This window comes from Vulpes lagopus, chromosome 6 (genome assembly GCF_018345385.1).
Source record: "Vulpes lagopus strain Blue_001 chromosome 6, ASM1834538v1, whole genome shotgun sequence".
NCBI lineage: Eukaryota > Metazoa > Chordata > Mammalia > Carnivora > Canidae > Vulpes > Vulpes lagopus.
The window spans coordinates 71,712,708-71,731,720 of NC_054829.1; the positions used below are offsets into that span (position 1 = coordinate 71,712,708).

Here is a 19,013-nt window from a genome sequence, read left to right on the forward strand (position 1 = left end):
AAAAGAAAGCTGAGATTTTGGTGGGGATTGCACTGAACCTGTAGATCAGTGTGGGAGTGTTGCCAGCTTAGTATAGTATCTTATTCATGAGCATGAGATGTCTTTCTGTCTGTTGAGGTCTTCTTGAATGTCTTTTAACAATATTTTGTAGTTTTCAGCATTTAAGTCTTTGTTAAATTTATTAAAGTGTTTTTATTTTTTAATGCCATTATGAGAATTATTTTCTTAATTTCCTATTCAGGTTATTCACTGGTAAAATATAGAAATACAATTTTTTGTGTGTATTGGTCTTTTCTTTTGCAATCTTACTGAACTTATTTATCTTAATAGGTTTTGGGTTTTTGTGTGTGTGTATTCCTTGAGATTTTTTGTATACAAAACCATGTCCCCTGCATATAGAGGCAGTTTTACTTCCTCTTTCCATTCTGGATGCTTTTATTTCATTCTCTCTCCTAATTATCTTGGCTAGAACCACCAGTATGATGTTGAATAGAAGTGACAAGAACAGATATCCTTGTTTTATTCTTGATCTTAGGAAGAAAGTGTCCAGTCTTTTACCCCAACGTAAAATGTTGCTGTGGTTGTTGTGGATGCTCTTTAATCAGATGGAGAAATTCCCTTCTATTCCTAGTTTGTTGAGTGTTTTATCCTGAAGTGCACTGGATTTTGTCAGATGCTTTTTTTGAGTCTGCTGAGATGGTCATCTCAGTAAAAGCTTTGTCTTTATCCTGTTAATACGAAGTGGGCATTTTATCTACTAGGGAGCCAGCTGCCCAGGTACGAGCCTCCCCAGCTGTACCATGTATGCACTGGGTGACTTTGGGCAGGGGACTTCATCTGTAGAATGGGAGCAATGACTTTCTCCTGGGCTCCTGGTGAGGGGGCTTGAGTTGCTTTGTAGACAGTGTTGTCTGACACATACAAGTGCAGTTTACTAAGAAGTTGGCTATTACCACTGACATGTGAAATATGAGTGGGCTAGGTTTGGGAGAGGGGGAACATCGATGGGGGCATTGCAAGGCAAATCTAAAGGCCAGGCTGATGCCTCTGCTCTGAAAAGTCTGGTGATGGGAAGTCTGGAAGCTCTTACAGGAGGTGGTCTGTTGGGTTCCAGCAGTCTTCGAATCTTCCTGTGGGAGGGGATAGGCCAAGGGTGAGGCCCAGGTGAGCACCTGTTTGCTGCAGAACCCTCCTCTATTTGTTCAGGCCTTTAGTGTCACATCCTGTGGGGGCTGAGCTGCAGGGGCTGTGTATTCACAGCAACAAGCTTTCCTGCCCAGGCTCTGAGTCCAGGCTGAGGGTGCAGAAATGGGGCCTTGAGATAATGGTGTACAGCTGAGAGCCAACATGTAGCCCCACCTCCCCACCCTGATTTTCCTGAGGGCTCTTTTCCTGGCCTGCCCTTTGAACCTAGCTCCTCATCCTGCCTCTGTCATTGACCGTCATGTGAATTTGGGCAGATTGCCTGTTGGGGCCTGTTTTGGCCTCTATCCACAGAGACACGGTCCCAGCAATTTGAGGATGAAATGAATGCTCTGGAGGGCCTGCAGCACCATCTGCCAGGGCTCAGCAAACAGTTCTCCCAGACCACTCTCGCATGGCCCCCAAGAAGTCTTGCAACCCCTGAAATCTGCCAACACTTTTGCGCTTATATGGTGTTTGGATTTTACTCCATATAGGTGAGGGGGGGGGGATTAAAAACATTTTTAATATGCCCTGTTTAATTCTTGGCATTCATTTCTATGAGCTATATGAGGCAGGATCTTACCTTGGTTTAATGTACTGACCTTCTAGGCAGCCAAGTATCTCGAAGCTCCTGGAGACAAGCCACTTTGCTTCTTGACTTTTGGTTTGCTTTCCAAGGTTGGGTGGCGGTGGGGGTGGAAGGGTGCCTCACTAACGCTCCGCCTTTCCCGATCCCTGTCCTCAGAAATATAAACCAGTAATGTAATTTAACAAACTGTAGGGAGCGTCAGAATACATCTGGTTATCCCACAAATTACCTGTTTTGCCCTAACTCGGTGCCTTGCACTGGGAGCATCCTGACAACCAGAGCAGACTTAGCTACCAGTGCTTTTCAGAAAAACTGAACGTGCCGAGAACCCGTTGGATGGGTGCTACTCCGAAACTGGGGACTCAGGCAAGCCAGGGTGTGAGAAGGTGTTGGGGGTGGGGGTGGGGGGCAGGTCCAGGCCTGGAGTCTGTGTGCAGGGGGCTGGAGAAAGGGCTGTGAGTATGCTTGAGAGACGGAGGGGGCGTGGGGGAAGTCAGGAGGCCGCGCCTAACAGACAGGTGATGAGATGTGTCCTTTAGGTAGCCAGAGGGCGAGGGGCCTGTGTCCCAAGGTGCAGGAATGCCTGTGTGGTCTGGGGCACATGCTTTCATCTCCTCGGCCTCAGCTTCCTTCTTCTAGGATTGTTCTGTGAACTTCAGGGGTGGTGCCTGCAAAGGCCTTATTAGCACAGTGCTGGATGCATGGTAGCAGCTAAGCACACAGCATCATTCCTGCAGTTACTGCTAAGCTGATGAGGGGTATGGTAGGAGAAGTCTTCATGGAACGAGAAAATGTTCGTAGTTCGCTGAGTGAACGTTTGGGTTACAAAACAGCATGCTGTTGTAAAGTTTTGTGTGTATGAATGTGCAAGAGCCTCAACTAAAGGCTGGGTGGCAGTAATAGTCATATTGGTGAATGCATGTGGTTCTTTTGATGTCCAAGTTTTATACTTCTCATACATTGGCTCTGTAATTACAGAAACGTTAATAGAAAAATATAATGAAGGAATGAACTGCTGTTACTATTGGTGTGTGTGTGCGTGCGCTCCCACACTCACTACGGAGTTGCAGGCGTCAGCTCAGGAGAGCGGGAATGTTGAGGGTGGCCCTGGGGAGGTGGGTCTGTCACAGGAAGTGGGCCTGGGGGCTAGCGGGCAGGCTCGCTGACGTGGGCTGTTTCTCCATCCACAGATGACAGGATCTGCTCGCCACCCTTCATGGAGCTCACGAGCCTGAGTGGAGATGACACAATGAGGCTCCTGGAGCAGAACGGCCTGGCATTCCCCTTCAGTGAGTACTACCCCCAAGCCCTGCTGGGCAGGGTGGGGTGGGGGCTGTCTGGGGCTCCCCGGGATGCACAAGGGTCCTGGCTGCCCAGGAGGGCTAGCTCCGGGTCCTGCTCCCTCCTGTGCAGTGGAGATGGGTCCTCAGGTGTGGGCTGAAGGTGCTCTTCTGCTGGTCAGGCAGCATCTGTTCAGACCACCCTGAGTGAGGATGCTGGCCACTGTTGAGCTAGCAGGTCTCCCCAGCTCCCACTGCAGGAGTGTCACAAGTTTCTCCCCATGCCTGCCGGGTCAGCCTCTGTGAGTAAACCACATCACTGATTTCTCTCTGCTTTTCTCTCCCTGCTCCATAGTTTGCAAAACCAGAGTGGCTCATGGCACCAACTCTCACGAGGTAAGTGGAGGCTTTGATTGCCCTCTCCCACCATCACCCCGGGCCTTTGTCTCTGTAGCTCACAGCGTCTCTCTGGGAGCCTACAGGAGTCCATGTGTTAGATCCCACCCCTGCTGCTTCTGCTCCCTGTCATGCTCTGGGTTGTGGCTCTGTACACTGTCTCCAGCCTCTGCCCATTCCTGTCCTGTCCCCCCCACACACACTCTGTCCTGTCCCACACCGTGGTGGGAGGGGTGTGCCAGCAGTCTGCCTGCCCTGTTTGAGCCCTTGCAAGTCATACTCCAATTTGACCTGTCTGACTTTCCGACTCTGGCTCGTCAGTGTCTGTCATCCCCTGGACACCCACTCTGTGCCAGGCATGGCGCTGGGCCCCTCTGAGTGCTGTTAACTGGAAAGATGCTACCACCCCCGAAGCCCTGCTAGCTCTGCTGCATTTAGAAGGGGACAGGAGAGGCAAGGGCACTGTTTGCCAGTATGTGGCGATTCCTCCACCCTCCAGGTCATTCCTTTATTTCCCCATGGGCGTTCCCAGCCCCACTCAGTGCTAGGGAAAGAATGCCTAAGATGTGCATCTTGTCCCAGTGCTAGAGATGGAATCCCAGACACACATCACACCTGTGAGATGTACAGGACCACAAGCAAAGGAGGCCTTCTGAGGGTGAGAGGACCAGATGGCCAGGCAGGGACTCTGTGCAGTCTCTCTTGTGCTTCCTGTCCTTGAAACCACACCCAGGACATTGCCCTCAGAGGCACAGCCCAGCCAGGGACCTCCCTGTTGGGCACATTGGAGGGCGTACTGGGCAGGAGATGCGTGACCCATTGGAGGGCACCATAGGGAGAGCCTGACCTTGGGCAGCCGCACAGTCAGAAACAGTCCCCAGAACCTTAGGACAAAACACGGGCAGCCCCACAGCAGTGCCCTGTAGATTTCTGTGGCGCTCCTTACCCCTGGCATACATTTATGGGGAAACATCTATGCACAGACCGCATCAGTGTGACACAGCACATGGTGTGATGGGAGCTGTGCGCCAGAGGTATGCCTCTGCTCGTGCGCAGGAATGTGGGGGCAGCCCTTGGAAATCCTGGCCTGCTACAGAGGCCAGCTGCCTCCCAAGGTTGTAGAGTCGTCCCTGTCTGGGCCTGTATGGGCCTGTCTGGGCTCCGGGCCAGGGATGAGCTCCCTGCCAGGCCCCAGGAGGGAGCAGGAATGCCTCAGAACAGCCAGAGTCCCGTTGCCAGAGCCCGTGTTCCCGTCGCTGGCACCAGCATCTGCCGGCCAGCCTTCCACTAGCACCTGCTCCCTCTGTTGGTCAGGGCCTTGCATTTTTCTGAATGGAAGGGTGGCTCCGGTCATCATCAGTGTGATTAGACCATCCTGATGCAGAAAAGCTCGGCCTGCAAGAAAGGAACCTCCTCTTTCTTCACAAGGGGATTCCGGAAGCATGTAGACCTGGGAACAGGTCTGGCTCTGTGCACTGCTGCCTGTGACTTTGGGCAGATCACCCAACTTCTCTGATGGCAGTTGTATAGGATGAGGGCGTTGCCATGTGCTGCCATGAGGCCTGGTGCACTGGGAGGGAACTGGTTGCTGTGGAGCCTGCCAGGTCACTGCAGAGGGAATGAGGGTCCCAGATTCAAGTGAGCTAGCTCCCTCCTTGGCAGGAGTCTCAGCCTTCAGATGTGGGGTAGGTGTGTTTAGGGGAGGCTTTCATCCCTTCCTCTGGCTCTCGGAGTTTGGCTCCATAATATACACATGCGTGCATCCCTGTTTCCCCCACCCCCTCGCTCCTGACCCACCAGGTGCTATCAGGGAGGGGCTCCAAACTTCCCTGGGGGCGGGGGGGAAGTTTGTGTCCACTGTGGGTTGCCTGCCTCCTGGAGGCTTTAACATCAGAGGGATACCCCCTCTGGTGGGGTGTCCTCCACAGCATGAGTCTGGAGATTGGGGGGCAAGGCTCCTCACTGGTTCCGGGGGTGCCTAGAGATGTCAAGTGCAGCAGGGGTAGAGGACAGCTCCATGTACACGACTGGCTTTAAACGGGAAAATAAGGCTTTCTGATTCAGGTCTCTGCCTATACTGAGGTCTCCCTGAGCCCTACCCCTGAATCTCCCAGCCCCAAGCCCAGCCAAAACCAACTAGTGTTGCCAAACTACTCTTTTCATTGTGTGTTCACAGAGCTGTTTCTTCTGTTTCTAAGCCGGTATGGCCACACTGACCTGCTTGACAGTGAAATTACCAGCCCCCTTATGTTAAACCACCAGCCAGAAGCCCAAAGCAGAGCGCCCCTGATTCTGTCCCATGGTATTTCCTATTGCTGTCTACAAGTGAGGGCTATGGAGCACAGGGCAAGGCCCCCACCTGTGCTCCTGCAGCTCCGTGGTGAGCTGGGGCTTGAGCTGTGCCTGGCTCCAGAGCCCTCTGTGTTCTTTCCCTCTCTTGGCAGAAGGTAACTCACAAACATGCAGTGCACACACTTGGTCCCCCATGTGGCCTGGATCTCTGCTTCTGCCCCACATGCTCAGTACCAGGAATATCGAGGTGCTGCTCGGTGACACTGGATGACAGGGGCAGCAGCCAGTGCAGGCAGCCAGCTGTCCAGCCTCCATCATTCCTGGGCCCAGTCCTGGGCATCTGGTGGCTCCTTCCTGGGGCCTGTGGGCTGCAAGGGATTAGCAGTGGCCCCAGCTCTGGCAGCTGACACTGCAGCAGAGGTTGTTCTCCAGCTGTCCCTCTGCTCTCCCTACTTGAGTGGCCTACCAGATCATTCAGGGGTTGGGGGCCTTTGTCCCCAGAGAGTCAGGGACTCAGCGGCATGTTTACCATCTCTTAAGCATCCATATGGCTCACACAGAGTGTCGAAGACCAAGGCTGTGTGCTAGGCAGACCCAGTCACATCCCGAGCTCTGTCACCGTCCAACAAGCCAGTGAGCTTTTCAGGTCCTCAGTTTCCTCATCTGTAAAAGGTGTGCAGTAACCATGCCCACCTCTGAGGTGCATTGTGAGGGCACTACCAGGTGGCTCAGGTCACGTGGTCAGAACAGGGCTGGGCATGTGTATGTGCTCAACCAGTGTGAGTGCTCAACCAGAGGCAGGCTGTGTCCGCACATGGATTTTGACCCAAGACTTTCCACCTCCCCATCCACTGCCTTCTGCTTCCTGCCTCTCCTGGATCTTTGTGGAGGAACCTCTGAGGAGGTCATAAGGACTGAGTGGTGTACAGCTTCCTGAATTACAGTGTGAATACTGGAGTTGTGCAGTACACGGCCAGTTCAACCCTACAGGGAGAGCCTGCTAGTGCAGGACCTCAAAACCCCCACAGCAGGAGTGACTCAATCCCCAGGTGTTCTTCTCGAGTCTCACTCCACTCACCCTGGCTTGAGATTCTTTGTGGGGGTCCTCCATTTACAGGGATGTATGGTTCTTGGTGGCAGAGCTCTGGACAGGTCCCATGGCCCTGTGTCTAAGATCGAGGAGGCAGTGGACTCTGACAGCCCTTGGCCCCCTGTCTCCGCAGATGGCCATCGTGTTCAACCAGGAGGGCCTGAGTGCCATCCAGCCGCCCTGTGTGGTCCAGAACTTCATCAACCACAATGCCGTCCTGTACAAGGTGTTTGTGGTGGGCGAGTCCTACACTGTGGTCCAGAGGCCCTCGCTGAAGAACTTCTCTGCGGGCACGTCAGGTAATCACACTTCCCGCCGTCTCAGGGGCCTTGTCTGTACCACAGCACTATCCCTGCCACCCTGTGTTATTTTGGAGGGGGAACAGGGATCGGGTGATCTGAGGTCAGAGGAGCAGCATGTGGTGCGTAAGGTCTTAAGAGAACAAGGTAAAACCCCCATCCCACCAGGTCACAGTAGGGGTTCCATCCTTCTGAACCACCATCAGCTCCAGGAAGCATTTGCAAGCTCTGCACACCCAGGATGCTTCCTGGGGCCCCATGCAGAAATGAGACTCACAGGAACATGCTGGAATGGACGATCAGCCCTTCAGGGAGGGGAGGGTTTGGCAGAGGGCCCCTCGTGGTTTGAGGGCCAGAGCACTGACTGCTTTATCGTGTCTCCTTTTGTGTTATTTGCTGCTTCTGCAGCCACTGAGGTAGATGTGTGCTCCGTTAGACATCGTGCAGGGTTACGGCATTTCCTGGCTGTGGGACCTCAAGCAGGTACATGTGGGTACAGTTCGCCCACATGCAGGGGTGAGGCCCAAGTCCATGTGTTTTGGATCTTGAGTATCCCTCAGACATCACAGGGTGGTAGTGTTTGCAGAATGCTGCCATCATTTGGGCCATTTGAGGGGGTCCTCTGAGGAAGCTGAGGGGCTCCCCAAGCTCAGCGTTTTTTTTTTTAGCTGCTCCCCTGATACCAGGTAACCCTTGGCCCTTTCAAAAACTGAGACTAAGATAAGGATTTGCTGGTGTTGGGGCTACTCAAAAGAATGTGCTAGTGGTTCTGAAGACATCTCTAAGGCAAGATCCAGAGACCATTAGAACAGAGTAACAGCATCTTTGAAAAAAGCAGAGCTTTCTAAGAGGGTTCCTTGGAGGATATTTGATTGTCCTCATGTGGTTTGCTCAGGCACGCCGTACATTCATCTCTGCAAGGGAACCCGCCATCACCAGATGCGTTGAAATACCGGACTGTCCTGTCTCCATCTGAGCAAACAGATGTGTCTTCTTAAAGTCTCCCCTGCTGGGATTGCCTGTCACCATCCACTCGTGATGACTTTGAGCCACTCCTCTTGAATGAAGCTCAGCTGTTCCTGTCTTCCTCTGTCAGCTTTTCTTCCCTGGATGGCTTTTTTCTTCCCATTAACACAACACAGCAGATACTTAGGAAACGTACATCAATTTTTCACTTCCTTTTTGGGTGCAGGCAGACTCCCCACCGGACATGGGGCCTCAGGACTTCAAGGCTGCATTATCAGGGTTTCAGACACCCCCACTATCACCCTGTTCCCCGCCCCTGTACACTGGTATGGTGGCATGATCTGGGGATGAGAGGACCACAGTCTGGGGGGTCTTTTTGTATGTGCCTATACACCAGCAAGAGGCATTCTTCTAAATTGAGCGCTGGAAGGGACTTAAGTAGGTTCCCTGCCCAGCGTTCAGCCCAACTTGGGGCCAGAACTCACAACCCTGATATCAAGACCTGAGCTCAGATGGAGAGTTGGATGCTGAACTGACTGAGCCACCCAGGGCCCCAAGAGACTACTTTTTTAAAGTCCTTGATCATTTTCCAGAGTTTTTAAAAATAGGAGCTTTAAGTCTGTGGAAAATGTATTAAGAGTGGTATTCCTTATGTAGATTGCTTTTTTTCTTTTTTTTTTTAAACCAAAATCCCTCTACTTATAAAAGAAATTTCTCACCAGATTTCCTCCTTTGCAGACAAAAAGTATCCCTTTTTCCACTCCTTTACCTCCTGGTTGCAGAGGGCTGGGCCAGGTTCTGTCTCAGCACCGGGAGCCGTTAGCCAGCAGGGTACAGGCTCCATGTCCTGTGTCTTGAGCAGGAGGGCTCCATACATGTGTGTCGTCTCCTGACCATTCCCAGGCTGCAAGTTTCCCATAAAATGTAGGCCAGGGCCAAATCAATGAGTAGATAAAACACACAGAGCTAATACAGAAATGTTTATTGTGCTCAGTAAGCGGACTTTCAGCCTGGCCATTCGTCTATCCCCAAAGCTGATCCCATGTCTGCAGTCTTCAGGGCAGCATGCTCAGGAGCTAGTGCTGGCTGTTCTCTTAATGCACGTGTTCTTTCCGGATCAGAAGCGTAACTCCACCGCAGCCCTTGAAGCTGGACTAGTCAAGCAGGGGGCTCTGGGGCTCTGGCCTCTTTGCAGCCCCCACCCTGTCTTTCTGGTTCTCATTGCCCAGGGTGGCAGACCTACAGCTTCCCCCATCTGCACAGGGACCTGGGGGCTCCATGAGTGGGGTTCTTCAGGACCTGGGGAGGAGCCAGGGACACTGGCCTTCCCTCCATAACTATCATGCTCTATTGCTTTTTCAGTTGCGCTTTTGGTTTTCCTTGATAACATCTCTGAAGTCAGGTGTGTCTCAGAGCTGGTGGCACATTGCAATCGCCTTGGCTGAAATGGAAGCCAGGTTCTTACTGAGGGGGTTGGTGTTGGCTGTGCCCGCCACCAGGAGCACACATTCTCTGCCTGCGGTTCACAGCTGGGGACTTTGGCTCCCTCCACCCAGTGCCAGGATTGAGATGGACACGTTTCTCAGCTTCCCTTTTGTGCAGGGGATTTACTTCTGTATCTTGACTGTGTGGACCTGGTCCCTTTCTTCTGCTCTCCTTCCTGGGCCTTTTTCCCTTTGGGGTACAGAAAAGATTGGTATCACTTAGCACGTAGAGCTGGGCTCAGCAGACTTTCCATGAAAGCCCAGATAGTAAATACTCCCAGCTCTGTCATAATTATGTAATGCTGCCCTTGTAGCATGAAAGCAGCCGTAGACAATATATGAGCAACTGGGCACGGCTGTGTCCCCATAAAACTTGATTTACAAATGTAGGTGACAGGCCAGATTGGGCCTTCTGGGTCTGGTTTGCTGAGCTATCATCTGGAGTTTCTCAGTAGATGCCACATGTCCTTGACTCCGCTGTGTGCCCAGCCCTGGGCCTGAAACTGATCCAGTAGGGACCGAGGTGGTCAGCCAAGCACCCTGCCCCTGTACTGGTATTCTAGTGGGAGAAAGCACATATGTGGAAAGAAAGATTGATTCATTGTGGCACAGGTGAAAGGCTGTGGACCCTGGGCCACTACTGGGGTGAGGGAGCTCCTTGGACAGGGCAGCTAGGTCCAGCTCCTCTATGGAGTAGAGAGGGATGTGGGATCTGGTGGGAGATCTGGGCCACAGTCTGCAGTGCTGACACGTCCTACCATTCCCCAGACACATTTGTGAAGATGAAGCAAACCAAACCAAAGAATGGGTGGTAACTGCTCATAACTATTGAGTTAGTGCAGTATCTGGGGATACTTTTTATTTACTCTCTTCCTTTGAACCTTTCTTATCTGTAAATTGGCCGAAGCACCCATATTCCCCTCATTACCCTCCTGCCCTTGCAGGAGGGTGGTGGTGGTGGTTCTTCACTCAGGCTGTGTGTCTCAGAGCTGGTCTGGACCCAGGGAGGGCCTGGGGCACCAGGCCTAGAGTGCTGCTGTGATCAGGGTGCCAGGGCCTAGTCTGGTTCTTCTTTAGAGGGACTGGTTATCTTGAAGCCTCTGGAGGAAGTAGCATCAAAGTACATGTGACCCATTCTGACCCATCTCGGCTTCCCAGTCTCCTGGGTCAGGGAGTAGCTGGAAGCTGCCCACACGCCCTCTGGGGCCATACAGGAGTCAGATGTGAGCAGAGGATGGGGCCCCCCCTCCCCAGAATAGTTCTCTGGCTGGAGCTCTCAGATCACAGTTACCCAGGAAGATAAGCAGTGTCCTTTGAAATGGTCACATTTCTGATTGGTCTTCCTGCCAAAAGATGCTGTTGCGTTGACAGGGTCTGTCCAGTTGAGTGGGGTGCCAGCCATGCCTTTCAAGTGCCTAGCTTTTTCTCTTCCTGGCATAGTTAGCACTCATGATGTTTTCCTTGTGGCTTCTGTAGGCTCCTCAGCCCCCCTGAACTTGGTTGTGTCTACCTGCTGTGTTGCCTTTCACCACCCCTCCCCCACACCCCAGCTTGCTCTGCACCCTGGGGACACTTCGGGTTTGGGAGAGGCCCCAAGTTTAGTGGGGTTGAGCCAGGCTGGACCGCAGGGTTAGTAGGTGTGCCTACAAAAGGCCAGAGCACCCAGCCCAGCTGCTTGAGCCCCACTCTGTCCTCCGGCCCCACGGGCCTCACCACCCCAGAGGGTTCCCTCTTTTTGACTGTCAGCGCCCAGGACTAAAGATCGGTGGGGCTGCTTGGCACAAGTCCCGCAGGGTGTTTATTTTCCCCAGGCTCCTCCCCAGGACCGTCTCTCGTGCCCCCCGTCTGGACTGGCTCTGGTCGGAGCGGCGGGAGGACTGTCGGGTACTCCGGGGCGGCCAGGGGCCTGTGTGCCCCACTAGCAGGAAGGATGCCAGGTACATCTCAGCGCCTGCCTGCTTGGCCTCCGCCCGAATCACTTACTCATGCATGATTGTTGCGGCGCCTCAATCCTGGAGCTGGTGGGGGTCGTTGGCAATCAGAGCAGGTGCTCCCTGTGGCCTGGCTCCCGTACACTGTGGTGCTCAACCAAGGCCCTTCCGGTCCTGTAGATGAGCAGTATGTCCTAGGGCTGGGAGCAATGATGCCCTGCCCAGGAAGAGGCTGCCGGGGCCATGTAGGGGCTCTTGGCCCAGGGCCCCATGTCATTCTTGGTGGGGGGCATGGGGTGATGAAGCTCATGGTTTTGTGATTCTTGCATTCATGTGCCCATGCTTCCAAGTGCCCAAGAACGTGTGACCGACCAGCCTCACTCCACGGAATGGACAGACACATCAGCTGCTTCCTGCTCTCATTGTTCTTGGGATGGTTCTGCCCTTCTGAGTGCCCCTCGGGAACTGAGGGTGTGGTGGGGATCGGGGAAGTATGGGGTGGGTGGAGGTGGAGGGTATCTCAGGGGGTTGTACCGGTTTCCAGAGCCAAACAGAAATTGTTCTGTATACTTTCTTGGATGGGTCCTATAGAAGCCAAGGTTCTGGCTTCCTATTTTCTCCCTATATAGTTGGGAAACAGCAGAACCCCTTGTATTTTTTTTTAAAGATTTTATTTATTTATTCATGAGACGGAGGGAGGGATAGAGGGAGGGAGGGAGAGGCAGAGACACAGGCAGATGGAGAAGCAGGCTCCATGCAAGGAGCCTGATGTGGGACTCCATCCCGGGTCTCCAGGATCAGGCCCTGAGCTGAAGGTGGCGCTAAACTGCCTAGCCACCTGGGCTGCCCGAACCCTTGTATTCTAAACACTCACCTGCCAAGTAGCTGCTCAGCATTTCTCAAGTGCTGTCCTGAAAAGGAGTTCCAGGGGCAAATACTGGGAGGGACTGGAAATACTGGATGAAAGACCCATTTCCTGGATATCTTGACTTTGGGCCTTTGACACTCTGGTACATACACTGCATTTCCTGCTCATTGAGCCACCTCGCCGTCCCTGCAGCCCCCTTTCTAGTGCCATGTCCATAAGACACACTAGACACACATTTCGGAACAGGGCCTTCAGTGTCGGGGAAGCCAGATAGAGCACCCTAGGATGGTGGCAGAGGTAGGCTCCTAAGGCAGCTGCTTTTGAACGGGAAGATGACTCAACCTGGGAGCCCTGAGTGAACATGTTTCCTGGCCATGGTGCAGTGTCTCCTTGGTGCCGGGCTGCCCAGCTTGCTGGGCCCGCTCCTCTGAACCGTGAGGCCACCTGGGCCGTTACTGGGGTGGTGCTGCCCCCTGGTGTCAGGGGATGGCGTCACCATCCCTGCCTTGACCTAACTCAGGCTCTTTCCTGTCTTTGCATTTTCAGACCGGGAGTCCATTTTCTTCAACAGCCACAACGTGTCGAAGCCCGAGTCCTCATCGGTCCTGACTGCGGTACGTTCTCTGTGCCGTGGTTGGCCTTCCCTCCCGACCCTGGGGGTGGGGTTGCCACAGGCGGTGGGGTGCAGGGCTGAGCTCCAGCAGAGCAGGGTGCAGGGCCCAGAGACCCTATTCCTTGCTTGCTGTGGGCCTCCTTGCTGACAGCCATCACAGCCACACCATGTACCCCTAGGTCACTCCTGATAGAGGATGTTCTGAGTGTCCTCCCAGAGTGAAGGCCTCCCCACACTCCTCTCCAGTCATGAGGAATTGAAGACCCACTTTCAAGTCTGCTTTTTTCCCTGATTTAAAAAAGGGATGGGAGGCAACAAGACCTCCATTTTCTTTTCTCTTTTCCTGTCCATCCGCAGCAGGCCCCTGCGCCTGCTCCTTACTCTCCTATGTGGGGGGTATGCACTTGCCTATTACCTCCTGCCCCCACCTCCAAGGCCACCTGTTCATTTCTTGTTTGTGTGGTTCCTCCAAGGAGCCAGCTGTGTGCTGAGGGTTTGACAGAGCACAGGTGTGGATGAGGACCTGGAGGGAGGACCAGTGTCCCTCAAGATGCTGATAGATGTTCCGCAGGAAAAAGCTCCATGGTCAGGGAAGCTTGGAGAACAACCAGATTTTAAACAGAACCTCTCAGTTGCCTGGCTGTGTGCACTCTAAGATATAAAAAGCTGTTTTGTGCAAGAAAAGCTTTGCTGGTCTTTTAACCTTCAGAGACTTCAGACTGACCTGGTTCTGTGGGGCTTCCTGAGAGGCTCTCAGACCATATTTGGCCAGTGACTCAAGTGGGGAGTAGCAGGGGGTGCATTCCACAGACGTCCTGGGAAGCTGTCACTCCGATCCCTATGTGGCTCTCGTGGCTGTTAACTGACGCCAGAGGGTCCCAGGTAACTTCTGTAGATAGCCATTGCTTGGGCTGTTTCTTCATCTATGAAGTGGGAAAGCTTAGAGAGACTCCTGTCTCCCTGGAGGGTCCTCCATCATCTCCCTCTCCTCAGCTTGTGACTGCTCTTCAGGAAGCCCCCAGGACTGATACCACATAAAAGGAGACAAGGGACATGCACTCAGCCATACCCTTTCTGTGCACACCCGCAGGCCAGCCTGACACAGTTCCACCTCAGACTTGCCCCCTGGCTCCCTCTCTCCCATCTGGAGGTCACTGAAAATGAACCCCACCCCAACACCTCACTTGCAGGCCCCCAAATGCCAGCATCAGACCTGAGTGCCACATGGTCACAGTGCATCACTGAGCCTCTTTCCCCTTCCTGCCCCACAGAGTGGTTGTGGGATTTGGGGAGTTACTGGGTGCAGAGCATGCAGACAGTGCAGTGTGCAGGAAGCGCTTAGCCCCCTGTGCCCAGAGTGGGAGGGGTGGCCACCTCTGTCACCTCCCCATTTCCCAGAGTACCGTCCTAGCCTTGGCGTTGACAGCCCCTTGACATTATATTGTCCTCAGATGGCTGTTTAGATCATCAAACAGCTTTGGAAGGACTTCTGAGATGCCCTAGCTGAGCTGAGGAAGGGCTTCCAGGCACAGTGTGTCAGGAGACTTGGTAACAGGAAAGACGGAGCCCCCCTCGCCGGCATGCCTGTGCCACAGCCTCTTGGCCCCAGATCCCATGGCGCATGTGTTTTCATTACCCCATATATTAGAGCAAGAAAACAAGACCCAGTGTACGTTGTGTACATTGCAGCTCAGGTCCTGCAGGAGGGAGCAGGCTGTGCCAGGGCTGCCTGGTGCTCCCTGACTTGCGAAGGACCCCGGACCACAGGTCCAGGGCCGAGCTACTGCACTGACTGACCTCTGACCAGCAAGAGGGGACTGCAAGGCGGAGCCGGGCTTGGGCAGGGGCTAAGTGACAAGAGCTCATTGCAGCCAGATTGGCACTGCCCCTTCAAAAGTGTTTCTGACAGTACGCCAGGCCATTAGGGTCGGGGCTTGGAGGCCCACACGGTTGTGCAGAACCTGCGAGTGTGGCTTTCACAGGGCCCACTGATGGGGCCCAGGGCGGGGCTCCTTGCTCTGTGCGTGACTGGAAGTTCTCGTCGGCTCTTGCAGCTGTCTGTGCTGGGTTAAAGGGCTGGTACCCCAGGGCTCTGACCCCAGCCCTCCAGATTCAGCATTATGGTTCTTTTTCCCATAACGTACACTATAGTCAAGTGAACAATTCTACCAAGTTCCAAGACATTTTCATCAGCTCAGAAGAAAACTGTGTACCCATTAAGCAGTCACTCCGCCTTCCCTCTTCTTCCCAACCCCTGGCAAGCAGTAATCTGCTTTTCATGTCTGTGAACTTGGCTCTCCTAGACCTCTCATGTTAACAGAAGTATACAGTAGGTGATCTGTCGTGTTGGCTCTTTGCACTTAGCTGACATTTTCAGGGCTCACCCAGGCTGTGCCATGTTGTGGAAAACAAATTTGTGTATTTGTATGGACAGATCAACAATGTTGATGGACATGGGTGTTTCCACCCCTGGCTTTTGTGGATGGTGCTGCTATGAACAGGGGCATAGGAGTCCTTGTTCCCAGGCTTTGGGGGACAGACCCAGGAGTGGAATTACTGCTCATGTGGTAATTCTGTGTGTAAGTTTTTGACAAAACCTTGCTTTTATTTCTAATGGGTTGACCACCCTTCGTCCTATTTGGCCTCTGAGCCTTACTGCCCCCAGGACTCAGGACTGGGGTCCTGAGTTTGTGGTGTACCTCCTGTAACCTCCTGGCAGACTTAGAGGCAACACAGTGCCCTCCCTGCCCTACATGCACCTCCTCCCAGCCAGGTACATACTCTCCCACCACATCAGTGACCAGCAGAGGATAGAGGCCTCATTGGTCCCATTTTGCACATGAGCAAACCGAGGCCCAGTGAGGCCAAGTACTTCTCCCTAGGGACACAGAGCTAGAAAGTCCTTGTTAGGATTCAAATCCATGTTCCCCGATCCCAAATCCTTCCCAAGACTCCCCGTCCTCAGTGCCCCTTCCAGGGCCCGTGAAAATCTGTGCACCTGTCCCAGGCTGGCTGGGATGAGAGCAGAAGATGAGCCGCGTGGGCCAGTCCTTCTGGGTGTTGCAGGGATTAGAGGGGTAATGAGCACTTAGTACTTGCCCAGCTGTCGGTGGGGCTGAGGAGCAGCTGTGTGAGTGCTGCACTCTAGGTCTATGTTGACCCCTCCTGGAGGGACGACCTGACTTCCATGTGTGTGCACGCATGCAGCTGGACAAGATCGAGGGTGTGTTTGAGCGGCCAAGCGACGAGGTCATCCGGGAGCTATCCCGGGCGCTTCGGCAGGCGCTGGGTGTGTCACTCTTCGGGATTGACATCATCATCAACAATCAGACCGGGCAGCACGCGGTCATCGACATCAACGCCTTCCCAGGTAAGTGGTGGGGCCAGGAAGCACCTTCAGCCTATAGACCAGTAACCTTGGGCGATGGACGGGTGGACCAGCGCCCCCCAACCCCATGCAGTCCCTCTAGGCCTCAGCCTCACCTGCAAAATGGGTTTATAGCATGTGGTGAGGTTGGCAAATGAGGTCAGTGCCTCCAGCCAGGAAGAACACGGGGTGCTTAGTGGGCCTGCACTAAACACATCTAACTCTCCTCACCTGACCCTGTGTTGTCAGCATGAGCCTTTGTTGGCCCACCAACCCTCGGCTCATCTGTTGGGTCCTTGTAGATTGAGAGAGTGGAGAGAACCCTGAGGAAGCACACCCTCCACGGTTTACCTGCAGGGAACGAGTCTCTTGGGGATGGAGAAATGACCCCAGGTCACGGTACAGGTTGGCAGCAGCACCATGCTCCTGCCCTGACCCTAAGCAGTGATTCTGGGGCCGGCCTTGGTGCTGGCTGGTTCCCTGTGGCTGCAACGCCCACTCCCTACTGTCTGCCAGAGCCCAGAGGCAGGAAGCATGTGCCGGGTCCTCAGGGCTGCTGACACAGCCTGGCTCTGCCATACTTCCCTTGTCTGGATCCAGCAAGGGACTCAGGGGAGATAGGACCCACTGAACCCTTGGCAGGCCCAGTCGCCTGCAGGGATGGTGGCCGTGCCGTCCCTGGTCGGTGGTCCTGGGATGGGCCCATGTTCCATGGGGCTATCCCAAGGCTGACTCTTTCACCCTTTCAGCTGGCTTTGGCTGTGTGGACCGCAGGCTGGGTGCTTGACATGTGACGCTGTACTCAGTGTGCAGCCAGGCTCAGCCACCATCACAAGTCACAGCCAAGGAAACCAAGGCTGGTTGGACACCACTGGCTGGCTCTCTGTCATTCATTGGTTGACATGTGTTGAGGCCCTACTATGTGTCCCAGATGCTGCAGACACATGGTGCAGCATGCCCATGGCTGCCAGAGCCCTGCCCTCAAAGGACAGGGGTACCTGGGGCTCCTCCCTGAAGTGATGATATGGGAGCAGAGCCCGGCAGGAATGGAAGACCTACCCCCACCCAGGGTTCTGGGCGGGGGGGGGGACGAGGAGGCATGAGAGGAGCCGGCCATGTGGTGTGGTGACAGCATGGGGTTTCACTCTGAGCTAGGTAAGAGTGAGCCGGTAGGGACAGTGGCCTGTGTTTCTCCAGTCGCTATGGGTGCAGCCTAGATAGAGACCTGGGTGCTGCCAGAGGTGGGATTTTGATGAGTAAGTGACAGGACGAGAGACCAAAGGAATCCAGGGTGCGTCGGGGACCAATGGTGACATATCAGAGGCTCTAAACCAGGGAGGACACGGGTGATGACAGCAGAGTGGGAGCCAAGTCAGACTAATGGGAGGACAAGGAGGGGGCAATGCAGGGATGTTGGGGTAGAAGCTCTAGGAAGATAGAGGTGGGACGTGGTGAGCATTTGGAGCTCTGCAGTTGAGCTTTGGCTTTGTGCAGGTCCTGAGAGACCCCCTCCCAGCGCGGTTCTGGCTCCACATCCTATGTGCCCAGAGGAGCACACTGTGAGCCAGCATGGGCGGAGAGGTTCCCAGCCACAGAAGCTGAGACAAGGGCCACCCAGGTGGGGCCGGGAATGGAGGTCGGGTCACGGCAGCCGGAGCACCTTGGCCACCCAGCCCAGCAGAAACTGTCTTAGGGAGCCCAATGCCAGGGGAATGCCTGGGAGCCCAGGGGAGGCCGTGTCCAGGAGAGCCTGGGTCTGGAGTATTCGGGGTATATCCTGAGGGGTGCACGCTGGGGAAGGCCAGTTCGGGGCCCTGGGTGGGCAGTGGCACCCTGTCCAGGAGGCTGCCGCTGGTCATGGGGAGGAGCAGGAGCAGTAGCTACTAGTAGTGCACCAGGCCTGTGCTGAGAGCTTTGCTCTCGTGTTCACAGCATGGCATGCAGTGAGCTCTTATGGTCCCATTATCTGTGGGCACGTGGAGGTGGGGGCCGGTTGACCTGCCCAAGACCTGTGGCCCGCGCATGCTAAGAGCTAGGAGTGGAGCCCTGCTGCCTATTGCATGGCTTCCTGCCTCCCAGCTGAAGCTGTGGGTTCAAATCCTGGCTCTGCCCTCTCAGCCTGTGATGGGACGAGCCACCTACGGGGATGTTGTCAGTGTCTGTTGTGCACAGCGGGAGCCGTGACTCCCACTGCAGAGACGGAGGAGAGGACGTTGGCCCGGGGCTTGGCCCCCAGCTGCTGCCCCGCAGGGCTAGCTGTCACCCAGTCAGCTCCCCAGGCCTCGGGAGCTGGCCGCGTGGCTGGTAGCCAGTTCAGGCAGACCTCAGGGGCCTCCCCCGTCATCTCCAGATCAGCCTCAGGTCTCCAGACCACCCCTGGGAGCCCCAGAAGCACACACACACCCAGCCCTGGGCCGTGTCTGGGGGCCACAGAGTGCTGGCTGAGCAGCCAGCTTGTGTTCCTTGCTCTTGGCTTGACTCTTGTCCAGCTCTCTGCCCTCCATTTGCATCTCTCCCTTGGAAACCTAGCCGTGCACCCGCTGTCACCCCCCCGGAGGCCCCGGCCACCCCCTCTTCCCTGGCCTCCACGTGATACCCTGGGCGCAGATGGTACCAAAGGGCTGATTGAGGTCCCGGCTCTGCCATCTGGGAG

General features: G+C 54.6%; 1 protein-coding gene across 2 annotated transcripts in view; it reads left to right on the forward strand.

Annotated features, from left to right (window-relative positions):
* The window catches only part of ITPK1 (inositol-tetrakisphosphate 1-kinase), a 164,001-nt gene that overhangs the window by 141,065 nt on the left and 3,923 nt on the right, over positions 1-19,013 (forward strand). The window contains exons 6-11 of one of the 2 annotated variants that reach the window (XM_041758262.1): positions 2,965-3,063; positions 3,410-3,450; positions 6,966-7,131; positions 11,393-11,518; positions 12,927-12,994; positions 16,201-16,363. In XM_041758262.1, the coding sequence (XP_041614196.1) occupies positions 2,965-3,063; positions 3,410-3,450; positions 6,966-7,131; positions 11,393-11,518; positions 12,927-12,994; positions 16,201-16,363 (663 nt within the window). The remainder of the gene's footprint in view (positions 1-2,964; positions 3,064-3,409; positions 3,451-6,965; positions 7,132-11,392; positions 11,519-12,926; positions 12,995-16,200; positions 16,364-19,013) is intronic. The other variant, XM_041758263.1, reaches the window with a different exon arrangement.